Here is a 20,741-nt window from a genome sequence, read left to right on the forward strand (position 1 = left end):
TTCCACCACCAAGCCATTTTCTCAGAGCGAACTTCGGTATGGGTTTTAGCGAACAAGATGCTGACGTCACAAGTCCACACTGTGGCACATGTGGCGAGGGTCGTGCTTACTAAGTCACTGTCTTGTTTGTCCTGTCTATTTTGTCGCTGGTCTGCGACGACGAATTTCAAAGCACTGCAGGAACAAGTGACTTTTCGGAGGGTTCGAATCCCGGCTAAGTCAAATATTTTTTCATGGCGAACTTCATCCGTTGGTGTATTTAACTCTGCACCCGTGCGCGTGACTGCGTACAAAGTCACTCGTTCCTGCAGTGCTTTGATACTTTGTAAATTTTCACTGAATTTATTTTCTGGTGAGACGCGTTTCGACGGTAAGGCGTCATTTCCGAGTACAAATTCAACAATCGGGAACTCGATATTGTTATGTCCTTGCCCGTAACCCCTTCACAGTCACCAATCCCCCCCCCCCCCAAATTCTTCCCCCAAAATATTTAATGCAAGAAGTCCGGTATAATTTGGCCTTGACCGCTATACTTGCGTGCCTAATGAAATCTATAGATGTTTCATACGGTTTTTAGCCCTCTCTCTTTCAAAAACTGACCATAGAATAAGACACATTTGGATGAAACGTACCAGGAACATAATATCATATCGAGAGGTAAACTTGGAAAAGACAAGAAGCAGCTAAGAAAACATTCAACTCAATTTCTATGTAGTAAATGCGGCAGTTTGCCGTAAGTTCTTCAGAATAATTACAGGGGGCGTATCTTCCACATTATTTTTATTCCATAAACGCCCTCCGCTTTATTCTTCATCCCTCTTCTCTTCAATTCATCTTCTTTCCAATGCAGCTAATTTTGATGCATAATAAGCTAATTTTTCGTTAAGTTCTGAAGTTAAACGCATTTCTAATTCTTCATAAAAAACCACCTCTTAGGGAAAAATTAACCTGCTTAAGCGTAACAGTTTGCGAAGATATACAGTCAAGAGTGACTGTAAAACTTTTCCTATTTACCATAATTGGAGGTTTCTTTGAGGTGTTATCTACTCCACGTTTCCTTCATCAAGTTACCAAAACAGTGAAGCATCTGAAAAACTGACTGTGCGTGCAATTGCAACAGCAATCGGTACTGGCTGGTGGTGAGGCAATTTACGCAATGGTTGTTGGAACCATAAATTTCGCGGCACAATTACTGACCCCAGTGTAATCTTTCACATGTGAAAATAAGTGATGATGTAACACTCAATACACTACAGAAAAATTGTAAATTTCACATTTTAACTGGGTATGAAAACGTGAAAGATTTGTTTCAGAACATGAATGAATAGAAATGAATGAACAGAAATGAATATGATTCTCTATAGATGTGAGGTATGGAAAATGAAAGCAGCGGATAAGTCTAAGTCATAAAACTCACGTCATTAATTATTCAATGTACATATCCAGATGCATTTCGTTGGAAATAAAGACACATAGTAGCTGGTTTTCGTTTTTTTTATCTTCTAGGAGAACTTTATTCCCGAAGTGAACCATCATTTTCTAAGTAATTTATGACAAACAAGCCGAGTACTTACGGCAGTGAGTGACATACTTATTTTTCTTGTATATATCATATTTTTACAGCAAAAAGTTCATCAAACTGCGATTATTTTATATCACTGCGATAGATATACTGATAAACTTAGCCAAAAAAGCAATTGCGAAGGAAGCTGTAAATACATTTTGACAGCAATCAGTGAATTACCCTGCTGATAGTAAAGAAAAGTAGGAGTAATATATATGAAAACTATCGAATAATAAGACTCAAGATGTATTCTGTAAACTTATGCCTAACACCACAGTCGAAATTATGGTAGTAATTCCGCAAAATTCGTGATAATCGCAAATAAAACTTGTGTCTACTCAAACAAAGCCTCAGACTAAGGTCGTGGATTCAAGAACTGGGCATGAACATATGTTTTTGGAAATGGCTCTTCATACCGAATCTAGAATCACCATTAAAACATGAACTTTGAAATTCCAGACAAGACAAGCAACAAAGTTAAGCGTATTTATAATAGATAGTCACTCACCTGTAAAATCGAGGATAAGCCACGTTAACGCCGCACCTCCTTCCCACGTTGACATGCGTGTAAGCAGGTGGCCGGGTAACGCACCCTACATCCAATTTGATGAATTACTCCGATAATTATATCATACGATTTTGGAAATTTCTCATCAGTCTATAACTGCGACTGTTTCCAAACGACGTTATTCATTACTGGATTAGGGATTCAGATTTCGTAGCCAGTTACTCTAGGAGAAGTATTTCAAAATATTTGCCTACAAAAAAAGTAAAAATAAATGAAAAGAGAAATTAGGAAATACGTAACAGATATTATGATATAAAAAAATTTTAAACGTTATACAATAAATAAATATGGAATATGAAAGAGGAATAAAATATTAAAATAATAAATAATTAAATAAAACAGAATTAACAACATAAACTCTCGTCGAGTTAAATGAAGATAGTTTCTGACATACATTCATTGCAAATGATAAAAATCTCCCGAATAAACTTCTTCAGCTTTTGCAGTTCTGCATGTATTCCACAATACTCAGAAGTAAACAGCTCCAGTGTTACAAAATGAAGGTTTTCATTGTAGCCAATTTTCTATAAGACGATATTTTTTTTCTAATTCAACCTTCTGAATCCCTCTGGAGATCGTAAAATTTTGCATGTACATGTTGCATAGACTAATGACGCCTTCATTTTGAAATTATTATACAAGGTACATCTGAACTATGGTGACATCAGAGAAAACAAACAATGTAATTTCCTGGTTTTCTTTATTGATAATGCATTGGACATTCTTAAGTTTAACTAGCGAACAAATTTGTCAGAAAACCGAAAAATATGGTCCCAGTTCACATCAAATCAATCAATCATTATCACGTAAACATGAAATCATGCTACAATATTCATGTGGCAACTTTGGTACAAAATTCTTAAACAAGGCATGAGATAGAAGCTTCAAAAATTAAGTTTTATGGACAAGCACACTTATACATTCAAACCAGATATATCATTAATTTTCCATGAATAAATTTCAAATATATATATATGTATATACAAGGAACATTCTATTCAGATTTGAGTAATTTTTTAACTCGTATAGTAGATATTGTCTTAGTTTGCCTTCCTGATAAACCCCTCAAAATTTTCCTGCACCCAGTTTTTTTCTCAAAATCAAACATCCTTTTTTCATTGTCAATAGCTTATACATTTAACCCTTGTTTGAGTAAAATATATAAAATACTATTGTTTCCATTACACATGAATGATTGAAGTGTATTCTTTTCAGGTACATAGCATTTTTTTAATCAATTTTTTCTCTTTTTTTCAATTTATGAACATAAACAGCCAAGGCTTTAAATAATAACGGTTTCTTTCTCATAGCACCTGTTTGGCCTGGATCTGCTCCACTGAAAATTACAAAAACAAGAATATATTAAAGCCTAATTTTTAGAGGATGACACGCTAAATTCTGAGTAAAATTCCCCTTGATAAATAACTCACACAAATGTTTTTATATTCAATGGCATACATTTAAACTCTGATTATGATGCATATTGCATGATAAAAACTAAGAAATAAAACTTGAGAAGTATTTAACGGCTCAAGACGATGCGTGAGCATGAGTTTTTGATCAAAAGAGGACGATTGTTCCAAGCAATTCAATTTCAAGAATACATCAATATTTATAATGCTACTACGCAAAATTATAATCCTGAATAATTGATGACAGAAGGACCAGTGCCACCAAATTTTCTTTGTATACATTTCCACGAAAACGCACCTTTTTTTAAACTGCTGAAACTAATAGCCAAGCGCTCCCAATGGCTACGAGTTTTCACTGTTGCCAGACGCCCTGACCTCGCCGGGTATTACGTAGAAGTGGATTTAAATTGCATTTAATCTTTCCAATGTATTCTATAACATACTTAATAGAAATATATGTGTATCAGGGTGGTCCTTATTTTTCGATTTTTCGAATTTCTTTCGGGACGCCCCCTCATTTTATGCCAATCGGTGTAAAAACATATCCTGTAAAATATTATCAGCTTTATCTAAAGAATTTTATGGTTTTACGATGAGTGAGAATGATCAACAAATGTTGAGCGTATGCAACCCGCGTGTCACCAAAAATGTCTGCCTAGGGTGGGGCGCGCTCACTCCTGGGGCCGTATCTCGGGAACCACTGGTTACAATTGGTAAATATTTTAGGAGTAGCATGTCAAATGTCTATTGTATCGTTAGTTACCATATAAAATCAGTTGAAAAATACCAGCGCCTTCTTATCGCCATTCATACGTGAGAAACAGCCGAAAATACCAAAATTTCTCAACTTAAGAGTGCGATGCGGCACGTTTTCCCTTCATACAATTGCAAGAATATTTTACAGGGCATTTTTTACGCCAATTGGTATAAAATGAGGGAGCGTCCCGAAAGAAATTCGAAAAATGGAAAAATAAGGACCACCCGAATGTGTATATACGCACCGTGGAATCAGCGATGAGCGATGGGGGTGGTTGTACCCTGTGGTGGCTGTGGGGTGGGGAGTGGTGGGGGAAGGCGGGGGAGCAGGGGGATGAGGAGAGGGGCGAGGGGGCGAACCACGAGGGAATCGCCCCGGGCACGTCGTCCACCGACGAGCCGAACCCGTCCCCAGCCTCGTGCAGCATGTAGTCTTCGCACGCGTGGCCCAGCAAAGGCGTCGGTCGGCCCGGCGAATACGCATCTGCAACCGAAATGAAAGGATGAAACACGTAAAATAGTACCTCTTATAATTATAACAATCAGTTTGAACTTTATGCCTTGAACAGGATTGCATTTAGTCCTTCAGGATTCATTCGAGAAAAATGGTCAAATGTGAAATAAAATGGTGATCAATGCAAGCAGAACTGAACGAGTGAGGCAGTTTTGCAAGGGAACGAAATTGAGCAGGTTAGAACTTCATTATTTTCTAAAATGGCGCTGAATTACGCGAATGCATAAATGAAATTAGAACAGTGGCTATTTTGCCATCTCACATCCAATGAAGTAAAACTCATTTAAATAGTGGTTATTAGCAACGTTTATGGGGAAAAATTCTTTTCTTCTTTCGCTAATATTCTAGCGTCGCAAAGTTAAACCCGGACATTCAATTTTATTCGGCGACGCTAAAACATAAGCTTAAGGAGGAAATTACTTCTTCAGAATGATAAGAGAGGCCGTTGAGATCGTGAAAAGCCAGACAGCTTGAACAGGGAAGATGAGGAATGCTCGTTGAGCATCCACTCAACAGGGCATGGAATAGAATTATTTCGCACAAATTTGGAGATGTTCCCAGATTAGCCGAAGAAAATTTCCGATTTTCCATCGCCACATCCAGCACCGCAATTCCCCATATAAAATAGGACCAAAAGCTTCTTACAAATCCTTCAATCAGGGGCGGCCTGGGGTGATTGGGGGTCCCCGGCTGGGGCTCATTATGTGGCCCTCCTCCTCATCCCCCCTCTCTGGAAAATTTTAGGAAATAGCACGCCCGGAAATGGATTTTGACGCTATTCTGGATATTTAAAAGCTAGACCAAAGTTATGACAAAAGTACTAATTCACAGCTTATGAACTGTGATAATGTATTATGGTTCTTTATTATGGTATATTAATTATGTAGTGAATTTTTTCCATGCAATTGCACCGTAGTCTAAAAAATCTCCAAATAACCTTCTCGAATAGCCCTTTCAAACAAGCGTCAGGTTCTCCTTAATCTTCAAACACCTTTATTTTATTTATTTTTATACGATAGTTTCTCACTTGCTATGTTGTAAATAAAGCTACTAATGAAAACGTAGAGCTTAATAATTACAAAAAACTTTGGTTCTAGGGATCTTATTCTCTTTTTGTTACACCTTTCATATATTCAACTTCACGATAGACGCGAGCGTTTCGGGGTCCCTTAACCTCGGGGCCCTCGGCGATCGCCGACCAGCCGACCTGGCCAGACCACCCCTGCATTCATCTGAGGACGCCATCAGGAAGTTGGTGAAGCATTGGTGGATTATTCAACAAAATACGCGGATGCAGCTCGAAAATATTGGCGCTATCGCCTTTTAGGTTTCCAAATTGTGACGTTTTTCTTTGCTGGCGCTTGGGAGCGCCCACTGTCTCTCTTTTTTTTTAGTTACTTCCGTACACAGCTGCGGAGGCCGCTTTCGGAAAGAGAGGGGGGAGGTCACAACCCCCTCCATCCCCTCGATTGAAGGGAGTCGGCGAGAGTCGAAGGGTGGTGAGTTGATCGGGTGCGGCAGTCTGGGTAGGAGTTTTTTGCTGATCCACCAAGCGTCTGGCGAGGCCGGTTAAGGTTACGTGGTTGAGTTTATTTTCGAGTTCGGTAGCCGGTGGTAGTCCGAGAAATTGAATGTTCGTTCCTCTATCTTTATTGTTTTTGTATCCCTTCCATCACCCTGCCGTTTCCCAACCTCCCTTGATTCCCCGTGATGAACAGGTGCACGAGTCATTGAGTAATTGTCTGTCACTACCTACTCTGAGGGAATCTCTCAAAAAAAAAGTTATTGTCACCCCCCCACTCTTCCGAGTGTGGGCGGAAGCCCTTAATTACCCACACTGGCGCCCTTTATATCACCGACAACTCTACGAGCACTCCCGGGCAAACGTGACAAAATGTAAAACACACTCACCGAAGCTTCCTGGGATGACATCTGGTTCGCTCTCGTCGGTGAGGAGTCCGCCGAAGGCTCCTCCCCGGTCGGAGCGTGGTGCGGAGTAATAGCCGACAGTTGCCGGGGAAGCGACGCCCACATCCTCCGTGGAAGGACAACGCCTTCTCCCGTCTTTGCCCCCACGCGACCAACCACCACCGACGGACTGGTCGCCGCCGTACTTGCCATTTTCGTACCTCCGATCACCACTATCATGCATAAAAAGCATTTTCAATTACCACTGATGGAGGTTAAATTGATCACAAAATATCCTTCATCACCATCACTTTCCAGTTTTTTTTAACTACATTTACTATTACACAATACCCCGCAAGCCGCCTAAAAGGCATGTGGCAGGGGGAGGTGGAACACCAGCCGTCCACACATCATAAAAAGGAAGTGCTCTTACGAAATGTAGATACAAGCTTAGCTTGATTAATGTATAAGCTTAGGTAGCGAAGACAAGTAAAAGCATAGCTACAATACATAAAAACATAGACCTAGCAAAAATAGGGTGTGTCTAAATTCTTGCCTCTTATTTTGAATTACTTTCAAATTTAATTATCATTTTTCTTTCATTTTTTTGTAAAAAACATTGTAATAATAATTTTTCATACAATTATGTATGAAAAGTTCATGTTACCATATTCATTCAAAGCCCTGAAAAAGGTATGAAAATATACCAAAACGTTGGCTAAAAACTTTTGCGTTTATTCTTAAAAACGTACACTCCAAATCACTAATCAACATTCTAACTATTATTATATATCACTATATAACTATAAGGATTATGTAAGCACTTAGCCCTATCCCGGCGAACTAATTCCTGTCATATTGTGAATTATCAAAGTATGGTTGTATTTACTTTTCTTTCGAAAAACTTCATTCATTTCTTTCTTCGCAGTTACTTTATTATTTTGATGCCCCAACAAATTGTTGTACTTTTTTCTATTCGTTGAAATAAAATATGAGGATGATTTAATAAAAAATAAATGTTAATAATGAAAAACACTTTGTTACTTCTACAAAATTCACAGAGTTTCTATTTTATTACCGGTTTCGGCTATTACGCAATCTTCAAATACATACAATATATGGTGGGGCCAGGTATATATATATAGTGGTTGTTGATGTGGAGGTGGGGGTAAAAGGTTTGGATTCAAGCTGGGATTGGTAATTCGTGGAAAAGAATAGGGAATAGAATTCCACGAATTACCAATCCCAGCTTGAATCCAAACCTTTTCCCCCACCCCCACATCAACAACCACTATATATATATACCTGGCCCCACCATATATTGTATGTATTTGAAAATGGTGTAATAGCCGAAACCGGTAAAAATAAATACTATTTGAATTTTGTGGAAGTAACAAAGTGTTTTTCATTATTAATATGGAGCCCTTCCACCATGTAAAAGCTTCAAGTTTCGATTTAAAAATAAATGTACTTACCTCCGCTCCACCCTGCGATCCCTTCCGTCAGGGGCGGCTCTCATCACTCCCGCGTCCCCGGAGAGCTCCGTGAGCAGTCGCCGCTTGGACTCTGCGTCTTCGTCCGATGAGTTCGCGTTGGCGGCGGCGAGCGTTGAAGTCTCCCTGTTGGTGGCCGAGGGCTGAGGGGCGGCCGGGGAGGAAGAGGGGGGACATCGCGCACCAGTGGTAGCGGCACTGCCCCCGCCGCCCCTCCGAACTTTGAGGGCGACGAGCAGGGTGACGGAGAGCAGGGTCAAGGCAGCACCCAACACGACCCCTAGGAGCGGAGACAGCCTCACGTGTCCGTAGGAGGCTGGAAGGGAGGATAAATCAGATACTACGGTAAAAACTCGCTCATAAAGAATTTCATGGGAACATCGATGTATTTAGTTATAAACGAGATTCCATTAAACCCATAATAAATGATTTTGCTAATTTTGCTATACAACACAGGATTAAATTTAAATACACCAAAGGATGAAGTTCGCCATGAAAAAATATTTGACTTGGCGGGGATTCGAACCCGGATCTCCCGATTGCCGGTCAGGTGTGCTACCAGTTACACCACCAACCCATTTTCTCAGAGCGAACTTTGGGATGGGTGTGACAGAACAAGATGTTGACGTCACAAGTCAACACTGTGGCACATGTGACGAGGGTCGTGCTCACTAAGCCAATATCGGAATGAAAAACCTTTATTTTGCCGCTGGTCTGCGACGACGAATTTCAAAGCACAGCAGGAACAAGTGACTTTGTACGCAGTCACACGCACGTGTGCAAAGTTAAATACACCAAAGGATGAAGTTCACCATGAAAAAATATCGGCAATCGGGAGATCCGGGTTCGAATCCCGGCTAAGTCAAATATTTTTTCATGGCGAACTTCATCCTTTGGTGTATTTAACTTTGCACCCGTGTGCGTGACTGCGTACAAAGCCACTTGTTCCTGCTGTGCTTTTCACCACAGGATTGCCTGCTAATAATCCGTAAATCGTCTTTATTGAAGCAACAGGTCCGTAACAATTTCCTAAGGGACCAAAAAATAGTCCGTAAGAGTGGGGATTTCGTATCATTGGGACTCGCTTCATGCTGAGAAATTTACTTTGTCTATTACGGAAAATTTTAAGGGATCAGGCACTCGCGTCGTTATTGGTGGGATTTAGTAATCGTTATAAGCGAGTCATACTGTATTTCCATGGATAAAACTAAAATTTACTTTATAATTAATTATTTTGGTTTCGTCAGTTGATCTGAAAGGTTCCTTCGAATTATAATTGTATTAATGTAAATATAAGTTCAACTAGCAATTATATTAAGTTAAAAACGATTAAATAAAATACCTAATAATGTATATAGCAAATAATATTTACGTTAAATGCATTAAACTGCTTTTTCTTTTACCTGTCCTGACAACGACTAAGAAAAAACTTTTTTTACTCTTTTTTTAATTAACATCAATTATAATAATGAAAAAGAGTAAAAATGGGTTACATAATATATCTGTTAAAATTTTAATCACTTTTTGCCCAAGTGCCGGTTTTGCAAGTTTGAAAATTTACGAGTCCGATGCCGCTCTGTGGCAAAATTGTAAATATTTTTCAATTTTGAAGGAGAATGGCAAGCTAGTTATTTGAGGGCTTTATCGAGGGGTGCTGGGTTCATATCCCGAGTGAACCCTTCGGTTAGACCAATATAAAATCCTCGAAGTCCGTGATGGTCCAGAATTGCGCCCCCTACCCTGAAGGTGTGTCATTTATGCACCTGTGATAAAGCCTTGAGTGAGCTCTTTCCTCAACTTTCCGAACTAACAACCGGTAAACCCTTAAGGATTGAGTGAGTGAATGATAAGACAATTCCAATGCAGGCGTTACTACTCTGAGCAAACGCAAAACAGGATATGAATATTCATTCGAATATTGTATACTTACACTTCATTCCCAACCATGGATTTATCAAAGGAAACTTGCATCTACATCTACGTACTGTCCCGCAATCCGCCTAATAATCGCGTTATGGGAGGTGTTTGGCCAACTTTAAAAATATTATGGTGTTTTTGGGTCCATAGTTAGGAATGAAGTATTAGCGCTGAGGCAAGTCTAGCACTAGTTCCACGCTCGCCGATCCACACTGATTTTTGACATGGAACACTGATATTTTATCATCACATCGTAATTATTCTGCAAAGCAGTCCATGTAGTGAAATAAATGAGGTCTTATATGCTAAGATAAAATATATAAATGAAGTTAATAGTGGCTTTTATCAATGGAAAATCAACGACTACTGAAAACTACCCGTTTTCTGCCTCTTAAGATATTTTATGTAATCAATAGACAGCAGACAGTCTTAACTAGTTAAAGCCATGTAGAAAATGCAAACTATCGCCAATCAGAGAAAAAAAATTTTTTTTAGGAATTCTAAGGATATATAACTTAAAAGTCAATTTTTTAGGGCACATCAATTAATGGAATTATTTCAGTGACAAATTTGCTTGTACCATTGTTTGTAAAGAATAATAAGATGAAATACCATTGAGTTTACAAAGGAGATGTACATTAATTTTTTTTTTCTAAAAACGGCGCGATTGAAATTTGGCATTATCTATATTTTCAGTTTTGATCACTTGCTGGTCATAGGTTGGTATATTTTAAAAACATGTAAGGAACGTAATTTTAACTGAATTTTTTGCATCAAATAATTCATTTCTTTTGTTTCTATTGGAAACTTCTTACTTTTTAACTTGCTGCTTCCACCAAATACATAAAAAGTATGCTCCATCTCAGAGTGGAAACAAAACCAATGGAGGTGGAATTTTTTTTAATCCAACAATTTTTTTCAAAAATAACATATTTCTTTAGTAGCATTAACAACTAGGTAGAAATAGATACGCTATAATAATAATACCTGACTTATTTGACCATAATTGAAGGATTTCCATTGCGCTTCAAGCTGCATGAATATAGGAATATTCTGACGAGAATTTGGGTGAAAATACTGAGATAGTACGCATAATAATATAAATTAGAGTAAATAACGTCATTACCCATTAAATGTTTTGTTATGACCACACAAAGTTATTAAAGTTTTCCATCTCTAACGTAATATAAAATTATCATGAAATTTTGATTACTTATATCTGAACTCTGTATTAAATAACCTCAATATCTCTATTCCTCCTCAAGAAATAGGAGTCATTCATTGCAAATTCCAGAGAAATGAATGTTAATACCGGAAAATTGCATGGAGCGGTTTAGTCTCGCACGCAATATGAAATTAAAATATAACTGCGAATTGATTCGCACATCCGAAGGCACGTAGGAAATTGCCGTCCCGGTGAATCCAATCACTCACTCCAACCAGACATTTTACGCAAATAGTCATTTTTAGCGCTTTCGTTCTCGTTGTCGGCGTTAATTGTGGTTTGTGTGAACAATGAAACTTAAATCTAATAACTCGACGGTTGAATGTTATACAAATCATTGTTTATCGTTGATTAGTGACTTCGAGAGTAGGTCTTTAAGAATTGAATGCAAAATTGTTGGCCAAAGTTTCGGTATATAATTGGGACCATGGTTGGGAATGAAGCATTAGCGCTTTGGCTAAGTCCAGGATAAGTTCCACGCTCACCGATCCACATAGATTCTTGGCTTGGAACACTGATATAATATTACCACATCGTTATTATTCAACAAAGTACTTTATTATATCATATAATAAAATACATAAAGTCTTTAATAAGAAAATTAATAAAATATAATACATACCTTCACCAGGGAATTTTTACAATGAATATGATTTGATAAAATTAGTAAAATTATTTATATTCCTATTTTTTACTTACAAATCAAGCATTGCAAAATAGCCCTCATGTAGGTATGAAAATGTACCCAAACGTTTGCCAAAAGTTTAGAATTTAATTATTGAAGACTATGAAACTGGTCACAGTTAAAAATTAAGGTCGAAAAAATGAAAAAACACTATCATAGTTTATGAAAACTGACTGGTTTGGGCGACTCAGTGAACTCACCTTGTAAAGCAATTCCATACGCACCTTCGGTGCGCTATTAGGAACGTGAATGAATCAAATCGCATTTCCGTAATAATTTCATGCTGCGTATTAGATGAAACCATTCCATGCAATTTTCCTACATTAAAATTCATTTTCCTGGAATTTAGAATAGATGGCTATCATGAAACTGTGATTTGATTGGTGCTGAATCATACTTTAAAGGAAATTACAGTTCGTGCGACGGCAGGCAACTCTGATTTCCCTAAATGGCCCGCCGGGTTAGATTGTCACAAAATCCGGCTTGATTAGTTCCTACGGCCGCTTTTATTGCTACCTGAAGTTGAACTCAATGCCTAGGCTGTCTCTCTGTCGCAATCCCCTCCGCATGAATGTGCCTACTAAGGTGAAATTAGGTCGGTCGCCTTCAAAACCGATTCGGGGGATGAGGACCTCCAATTCACTTACCAATCCCCCGCATCGCTCTGCATTTCACGCACCGAAGTGATTAGCCCGAAGTGGGATGAATCCACGCACCCGCATCCCGCTTGACGACCAAACACGGATAAAACTTCCGCACGAAGAGTAGACGGAGGCTTGGTACATAAATACTTTACGACCCATCGCTCCTAACCGCTTGTTCAATCAAATCACTCAACCAGTACTTCCAATTTTATTGGGCTTAGAATAGAAAATCCGTTTTGGCCTCCCAAACTTACCTGTCACAGAAAATTTTCACCCGATTTAATAACAAAAAAAATTATTAAGATGAACAGACGGTGGTCATATTTTAGCACTGCAAGTAACCTTTAGTCCTCCATAAGTTATTTTGGCTGAAGATAAGTTCTCCTTAACTCATAGTCCTCTCATTCTAACTAGCTATATTTTTATTCATAAAAATTCCCAATACTTAACTTGAACCACTTTTCCCCTAAATGACTTTATAATTGTAATTATAGTTCTTCCTTATAATTTTATTTTATATCGTAATTATGAGGAAGGCTTAGTACATAAATTGTTTACGATCCCTCGCTCCTAACCACTTGTTCAATTAAATCTATCACCCAGTACTTCCTAACATTTCGGCTTAAAAGAGAAAATCCGTATAGGCAATACAAAATAACCTGTTACATAAAATGTTCACTTGATTAAAGAATTTTTGTGAAAGGATATACCCAATAATATGAGCAAGCCGTGATGATGTAATAGACAATGAAAGTAACTTCAAGTTCCCGAATCCCAATTAGCTATATTTTTAAAAATTACTAATTCCGCTTCCTTAAACTTACTTTAAACTAAGCTTCCTCAGTGTTCATTTATGACTATATACCTACTTGTAAGTATATATTCCGTGGTGAAAGCGCTTTGGAAAGAACCTTATATACCATTTCCACGTCTAATTGTATATTGAATAAACAAAGCAACACTTCCTGTACCAATTTATTAATAGGAGATCCCGGATTTTTACTTAATTTTAGATTATTTGTGTTACTTTATATTGATAAATTGCTTATATTGTATAGTTTTGGAATACGTTCAGCGTAATAACAGGAACACCAGTGCATCGAAGGGTTTCAGTGTGTTGCTTCCACCCGTTTGCTCAATAAAATCACGAATATAAATGAGACCCAAAACCAATGAGGTAAGGAGAGAAATTCCATTTCAGCCAACTACATTTACCGTTTTCAGAAACATGCCGCCTGATTTACAAAGGAGCAAAACCTAAATCTATAGCGCTAGCAAGTAATGGAAAGCCTTTAATACAAGTGATTTTAATCCACCTTTACTTTAAGAATATATGGATGAATAAATTTCATTTTCTCGCCCAAACCTGGATGCAAACTAAACTACTGAGCAATTACGTATTATTTTAAAATAAAAAGCATCTCTATTGAGATATATCATCAAACAAATCTGCGTTTACAGAACAAAACAATAACTTAATCGAGTATTTACCTTATATTTTTTTAAATAAATCTAATTTGATAGGGGTACATAAAAAATATCATCTCACAATTTTCTTGCAAAATAAAAATTGAGTGTCATTGAGTTGTTATCAAACAATGAGTATAAATGCTTTAGAAAATTGGCTTCAGTATATTCTGAAAGCTTTAAAATGTGTTCAAATCTACATTCTGCATACGATTAGATTACATATTCTTAAATTATCTTCGCCTTGTAATTTCTGGATATCAAACATTTGTCAAAAAAAATTCATTCGCACGGTTTTGAAATCACGTTAAAGTCCCTTTTGTAGGAACAAGACGAGAGAACTAAGTCGCTTTGAAAATTTGAAATTGGTCCGACCACATCATCTTCACACAGCCTTCGTGTTTTTCACCAGGACCGGCTGGGGCGAAATATCCGTAAATGAGGCTTGACTGAAAGCATTCCTAGCGTTTGAAACATCCCACTCTTCATCACAATCACTATTTTTACATGGTATAATCGCAAAACTCATAAAATGGTTATCCATCTAAATTGGGAAGTATATTTCTCAAATATTTGTTCAGATTAAGGAGATAATCATTCCGATAGGATTTTTTATCTTTGGCTATTTTATATGGAAAATAGATTTATATTAGACGTGTTCGCATTGATCACGTGTAAGAAATTATTGTGAGATATCATTCAAAATGCACTGAAACACTCTGAGAAATTCTATTGATGCAATGAAAAAAATCGCAAAAACCGGAAAAAAGAGCTGACAAATGGCACGTGTAAATTTTTTTGCTGCATTTATACACATTTTGCCGCCAAATGTAACAATTTCAATTATGTAATATAGATCATACTTATTTCTCGAGTTTTAGTTGTGACTACTATTCATTTCAATCATTGTTTTTTGTAATTTGAGACAGTTATAATTATCACTAAAACTATCTTTACTGCTTAGCAGCTTGCCTACAAAAAATCATACTTTAATTTTGGCAATTGTATTTTTCTCCAGCATTCCACATAATAAGTAGATTTCCGTTTCCGAAAGATCCAGTATGATTTTTGGTACGATGTGAATGAAATTCCTAATACTTAATAAAATAGTCATTCCGCAATATTTACACAAAATTAAATGCCGCACGACATTGCTTTGTTGACAAGTGCCATTCTCAGGCACTTTTCACATTTTAGTGGTAGAGAAACGCGTCGCGAAGAAATAAATTTATGGAAATATAATCATGCTAAAATAGTTCTTGGAGTGAAGGTCAATGTATGTTATGCAAAAAAGTTTTAGCCAACGTTTTTTTTATATTTTAAACTATCATCAGGGCTTAGCTTTGCACATATTTATTGATAAAAAATAATATATAATAAATATGTGCAAAGCTAAGTCCTGATGATAGTTTAAAATAAACAGAAACGTTGAGTAAAACTTTTTTGCTTAACATACATTGACCTACACTCCAAGAACTATTTTAACATGAATTAAACGAGGTCAAGATAAGGAAAAACATATGGAAATATAATGCAATGTCTAATTCAATCAGTATTCCCGGGAAAGTAAATAATGCCTTTCACCTTACGTGGAAAATGAATTACCAATTTTAAGCTACGAGGAGTTACCTTAAATTCTTTTAATGAGCGCGATTTGGAAAGTGCGATTAAATCCTCGAAGAAAAAGTAAGACGACTGTGCACTGAGAGGCTAAATGGCGACGTGAAATCGGTGCGACGACATTATATTCACAAGGACTTCGCATATTTCACTCGGCTCAAGGTAGGGAGCTACACATCCGGTAATGGCGCATTAACGCCCAAGGTTCTCAGATAGGAAATTGTGATGATACACTTAAAAAAAACATGCGGGAGCCTTTTGAGGAGGAGGCTTTAATCCAAGGGAGTCAATCCTTTCGTCACTACTCCGTGCCTTCCCGTCTTAAATGGGCACGTACGTATAGAGGAGCAAGCAAGCCGTGGGCGTATTATTCGTGTCTTTAATTACCGAGGGAGTTGGTTTTAGGCTGGCCGCAATGAATACGGAGATGGGTAGTCGAAGCTTTTCGGGGAATAATCTTCGCAGCCGAGCAGTCTGAGTCGTTCTCTTCCGTTTCATCATCATGATCATCATCTAGCCACCGCATTCGGTTAGGCGCGTAAACCTTGTCCCATTGAGATTTGTGGCTTGGCTCTTTAGAGAGGCTCAGAGATTCAGCCCATCTTCTCTTTAAATGAATCGAAGGGAGAGTGTAAAATTTGCAAGGAGTGATACTTTCGAACAGGGGTTGATGAACTTTTCGAGGCTACATATCGTACTCTGAAGTGAATAAATAGGGTAGTTTCCTTCGTCAAAGAAAACAAAATGCATTGATTGCTATTCGTTACGCACCATTAGGGTTTTTATGACATACAAATTATTTAGTTTTAGAAATACCAGTTTAGATGAAAGGCAATGGTCAATTTTAACCTCATTTGAAAAAGGCCAGATTGGCGCCCATGCGATTCCACTCCACGTGACGTCACAGGGACCTAGTGTCTACACGAGAAGATAGGAGTTTTACATCGTCTGAGATTACCAATGTATGCATGAGTCACAGAGCTCAGGGAAACATCTCTTAATAATCACTTATTAAAATTGACTAAGGTCGGAAAGTTTCCTTCGTTTGATAAGATAGTAATAATCCATATTGAAGCCAAGCGCTACCTGCTAGCAGCCTGCGTCGTATCAGCGCTCAAGCCTCGCCTCAAGGTCACCTCACGGGGCGGCAGCGGGAACCAGAAATACGTCACACGGACTTTTTCCCATCATTTCTACTTAACCGTCGCGTTTTCGCGCGCTTGAAAATTTTCACTTTTCGTTTAGTCGCGAAAAATAGATATCGTCATTCTAAAATCTAAGACCGTGAAATGCATACTCCAGGAGTAATAATCTTTCAATTTAGGGATAAAAAAATAAAAGGAAACCACCCTATTTGCGTAAGGAGCTGATGCTTTTATTCCTACGAATTATTTTGATGACTTTCTTAGTTTGCCACATCACGAGGTATGATGGCCGGATGAAACCATCTTCCGAATGCAAGTTGACGGGAAGAATGGCAACGCAGGGCCCAAAATGAGTTGCTCGGGACAGGTTCTAAAGTATGTGAAAGAAGATAAATGTGTCATTTTAAAAAGGATACTAAATAATAGAGCAGAATTGAGAGCTACATCAAAACAATCTTAGGAATTTCGACGTATGATGAGTGTGCCTACCGTCTCCCAAGTAGTAAAACTCTCTTAACAGCCCTTCTTCGATAGCATACGTATTTGAAATAAAGTTACAAGATTTAACATTTAAATTTTGAAGGAAATGTCGTACTTGTTTCCTTTTACCATGTGACTGAAGTCTTAATTCATCCTCGACTTGCAGGAATATTTAGCTTAAATTCTCAAAATAAACGCACTGATTTTTCCGCAAAGGGTTCGAACTAAAGTGACAAACAGTGTACATAAGGAGGACATGTGTTTGTTATGAATAGGAATTACTATGCTGGTGTTCTTTTAAAAACTTCAAAAAGCAGTCACATATTTCTTCAGAGAAATTATGATACTGGTTGAATATTATAATGGATTTGAGATATGAACTTCAGGGTTCAAGGTTCTGCGGACGTCCTGCGCGTAAAATATGAGAGTTCGTTGTAAGTACATTTATTAACATGTGAAGACTTTCGAATAACAGATGAATGTTGACAAGCACGTTATACCTAGGAATTAAGGAATGAATGAATAGAGACGTTTAATATTTTTGCTCTAAAATGGAAGAAGAAGAAGAGCAAGCTGAATGAACAGCCTATAAAAATTACCTACCCTCTCCAAAAAAAAACATCGAGCTCTTTTTCAAATATACTATCTCAATATTTCACGCGGAAGGTTGTCATGAATAGGTGGCGGTTGAGATCACTTTGGAGCAAGCCACGTTCGTGCAATAGCGCGCCCGTGAATCGTAATTGGCTCATGAACATCTACCTCCCGTTCTTAAAAACTGTTTGTGCTTCAATATCAAACTTGAGAGTACGGATTTATAAATTAAGGAATGATCATTGTAGGGGCAAGGTGAAATGAAAGTAACGAGAAAAAAAATGGTATTTTTTAACCAGTTAGTTCACCTCGTCTTTCCTGCAACAGTGGAATAAATTTCCACCAATATTCATTATTTTATTAAATTGAAGAGTCACATGGAAATGGTGCGATATAATTATTTTATATTTTCCACAAACTTCCACGGTGAAAATAGCTTAGAAATAGTCTCTGCCAAGAAGGGATGGAAAATCCGACGAATATTACAAAAGAGTATCCTCAAGTCAATCTCTAAATGTGTTTTCACGCAACGCGCACATAAATGGGTTTAAAAAAATCGCCACTCACTTCGCTGGTGGACAAATCGGTCGTAGTTTCACGTGGAAATAATGTTTGATTAGGAGTGTCAACCAAAATTTATATACATTATTACGTGATCTATGAAATAGATAAGTTTAAAATGCTATTCCTCGCAATTTCCAATAATACTATGCAAAATATTGGAAAAAAGTGGATCGCATTGTACTCATCACTGCGCCGCACAGTGGGCCGAAATCAAAAAAGCTGGCCAAAAATCATATCTTCCATAGTTTTATAATTAACTCGATGAAATTTTTCGCACTAATCTTGCTTACGCTATATAACATGAATATGATGACATTTTTCCGCAAAATCGATCCGGACAGTTTTTTTTAAACAAATTCGAGGAGACGGAAAAAAACAAAAATCGACTATTTGGACCGCTTTTGTAGAGAGGGAAAATTTAATTGAAATTAATAGTGAGGAATAATATTTTATATAGCTAATAGTAAATATAAAAGTTTTTTCTACATTAAAAAGTGAAAAAAAATCATTTTTGGCCAGCTTTTTTCGATTTCAGCCCACTGTGCGCCGCGGACATTTTTGAAAGTCGATTAAAATGCGATCGAAATGGCAACGGAAATCAGCCTTCTCTGGGATGAAATTGGGCCTCCTCTATGCAGTCCTCTTGGAAAATCCATTACAATTATGAGATCTGGACCTATGATACGTTCCCGTGACGAAACTGTTTGCAAACAAAACGAGTTGTGTCGCGGTAGCCATAGAGCCACAAACCACACATTCGTTCCCATTAGTGACATTGAAACCTCCACGACTTGAGCGCTCAATAGAGCTAAACAGTTCGATTCTCATTTCGACGGACGTAGCGCATTTTTCGGCCTCGTAAATTGATCCCGTCAAGTTGTTTCAATTGACTTAATGCACAAGTTTAGGATTGGCCTGCGTGTGTTCAAACGCTTACACGACCCTTTTGAGTCAGACCATTGCCACGTATTTCGTACCCCTCCCCCCCGTTTGATGAAAATTCGCGACAAACTTGGAATAGAGTGATTTTCAGCCGAGCAGAGATGACGTGATTTATTTGGCAATATTCCGCAAGCAGTCAGCTGTTTTGTACTCCAGTAATTAACCCGCTAAACTCATCTGTCGACTCCCTCGTCGCCGTGAGTGTGCCCATCGCCGTAATGATTGAGAAAGTTACAGCGCAGGGAACAAACGGGACGGAGATCAAATTGCCCAGCGGAGCAAGGAAAAATTGTTTGAAGCGAGGAAAACAGAGCTCAAAGAAAGATGGAATTACACTTCCCAAACCAAATATGAGAAATCATTTTACAACGCGGTTGTGTGTCATAATTTTGAGCTTTCGCCCAACTTTTTCTGCATCTACATACAACACCGCAAGCCGCCTCAACAGACATGTAGGTATAACGACTAGAGCCATTAACAAAAATGTATACATAATAACTTCAAAAAGAAGATTCGTGTACTGAGTCCTGGCTAGAATTTACTGAAGTCCAATGTTCTTCCTAGGAAAACCGAATTGAGCATTCGTCCGACTTTATTATAACTACATAAATGGCGAGCCGCCTCAAGAGGGGTGTAATGGAGGGTGTAAAGATACTAGTCTTTAACAAAAATTAATACCTAACAGCTTAGCAAAGTATATGCGTAAACTGAGCTCTAACTAGAATTTATTGAAGTCCATTATTGTTCCGGGAAGAAACAAATTGAGTTTTCGGCCGACTGTTTCTATATCTACATACTACCCTGTGAGCCGCATGAGCAGACGTGTGATTTAGAGTGTAAAGATAACAGCGGTTGACAAAATATATAAATAACAATTTCAAAATAGAGACTCGTGTACCCCACCCTAACAAGCACTCATTGAAATCCATTATTTTTCCAGGAAAAAACGAATCAAGAACAGTATTAATATAATAAATAATTTAAGTATGGAGAAGAATAAAGAAGTAAAATGGACGAAGTGGAGGAGGAACGAATAAATACTGGACATGGTGGGTGAAGAGAGGTAGCCACTAAATGATATACGGAGGAGACAGAAGGTATGGATGGAACTAGTGCTGAGCGGAGAGAGAATGTAGACAAAAGTGTTGTAAGGAAGAATTTTGGCTGAAAGAGGGAGAGAAAGGAAGACAATAGGATTTTTAGACATAATTTTAATATAAATAACAGGATAATATATATATAT

General features: G+C 37.7%; 1 protein-coding gene across 1 annotated transcript in view; it reads right to left on the minus strand.

The window, feature by feature from the left end:
- Positions 1–2,815: 2,815 nt before the first annotated feature.
- Positions 2,816–20,741, minus strand: part of LOC124168089 — a 311,034-nt gene continuing 293,108 nt past the window's right edge. Inside the window, exons 12-15 of the mRNA XM_046546199.1 lie at positions 8,198–8,531; positions 6,726–6,955; positions 4,546–4,784; positions 2,816–3,468 (exon numbers count right to left, since the gene is read on the minus strand). Of these exons, the coding sequence (XP_046402155.1) occupies positions 3,415–3,468; positions 4,546–4,784; positions 6,726–6,955; positions 8,198–8,531 (857 nt within the window). The 3' untranslated portion in view covers positions 2,816–3,414. The remainder of the gene's footprint in view (positions 3,469–4,545; positions 4,785–6,725; positions 6,956–8,197; positions 8,532–20,741) is intronic.

The sequence above is a fragment of the Ischnura elegans genome, chromosome 11, assembly GCF_921293095.1.
Source record: "Ischnura elegans chromosome 11, ioIscEleg1.1, whole genome shotgun sequence".
Taxonomy (NCBI): Eukaryota; Metazoa; Arthropoda; class Insecta; order Odonata; family Coenagrionidae; genus Ischnura; species Ischnura elegans.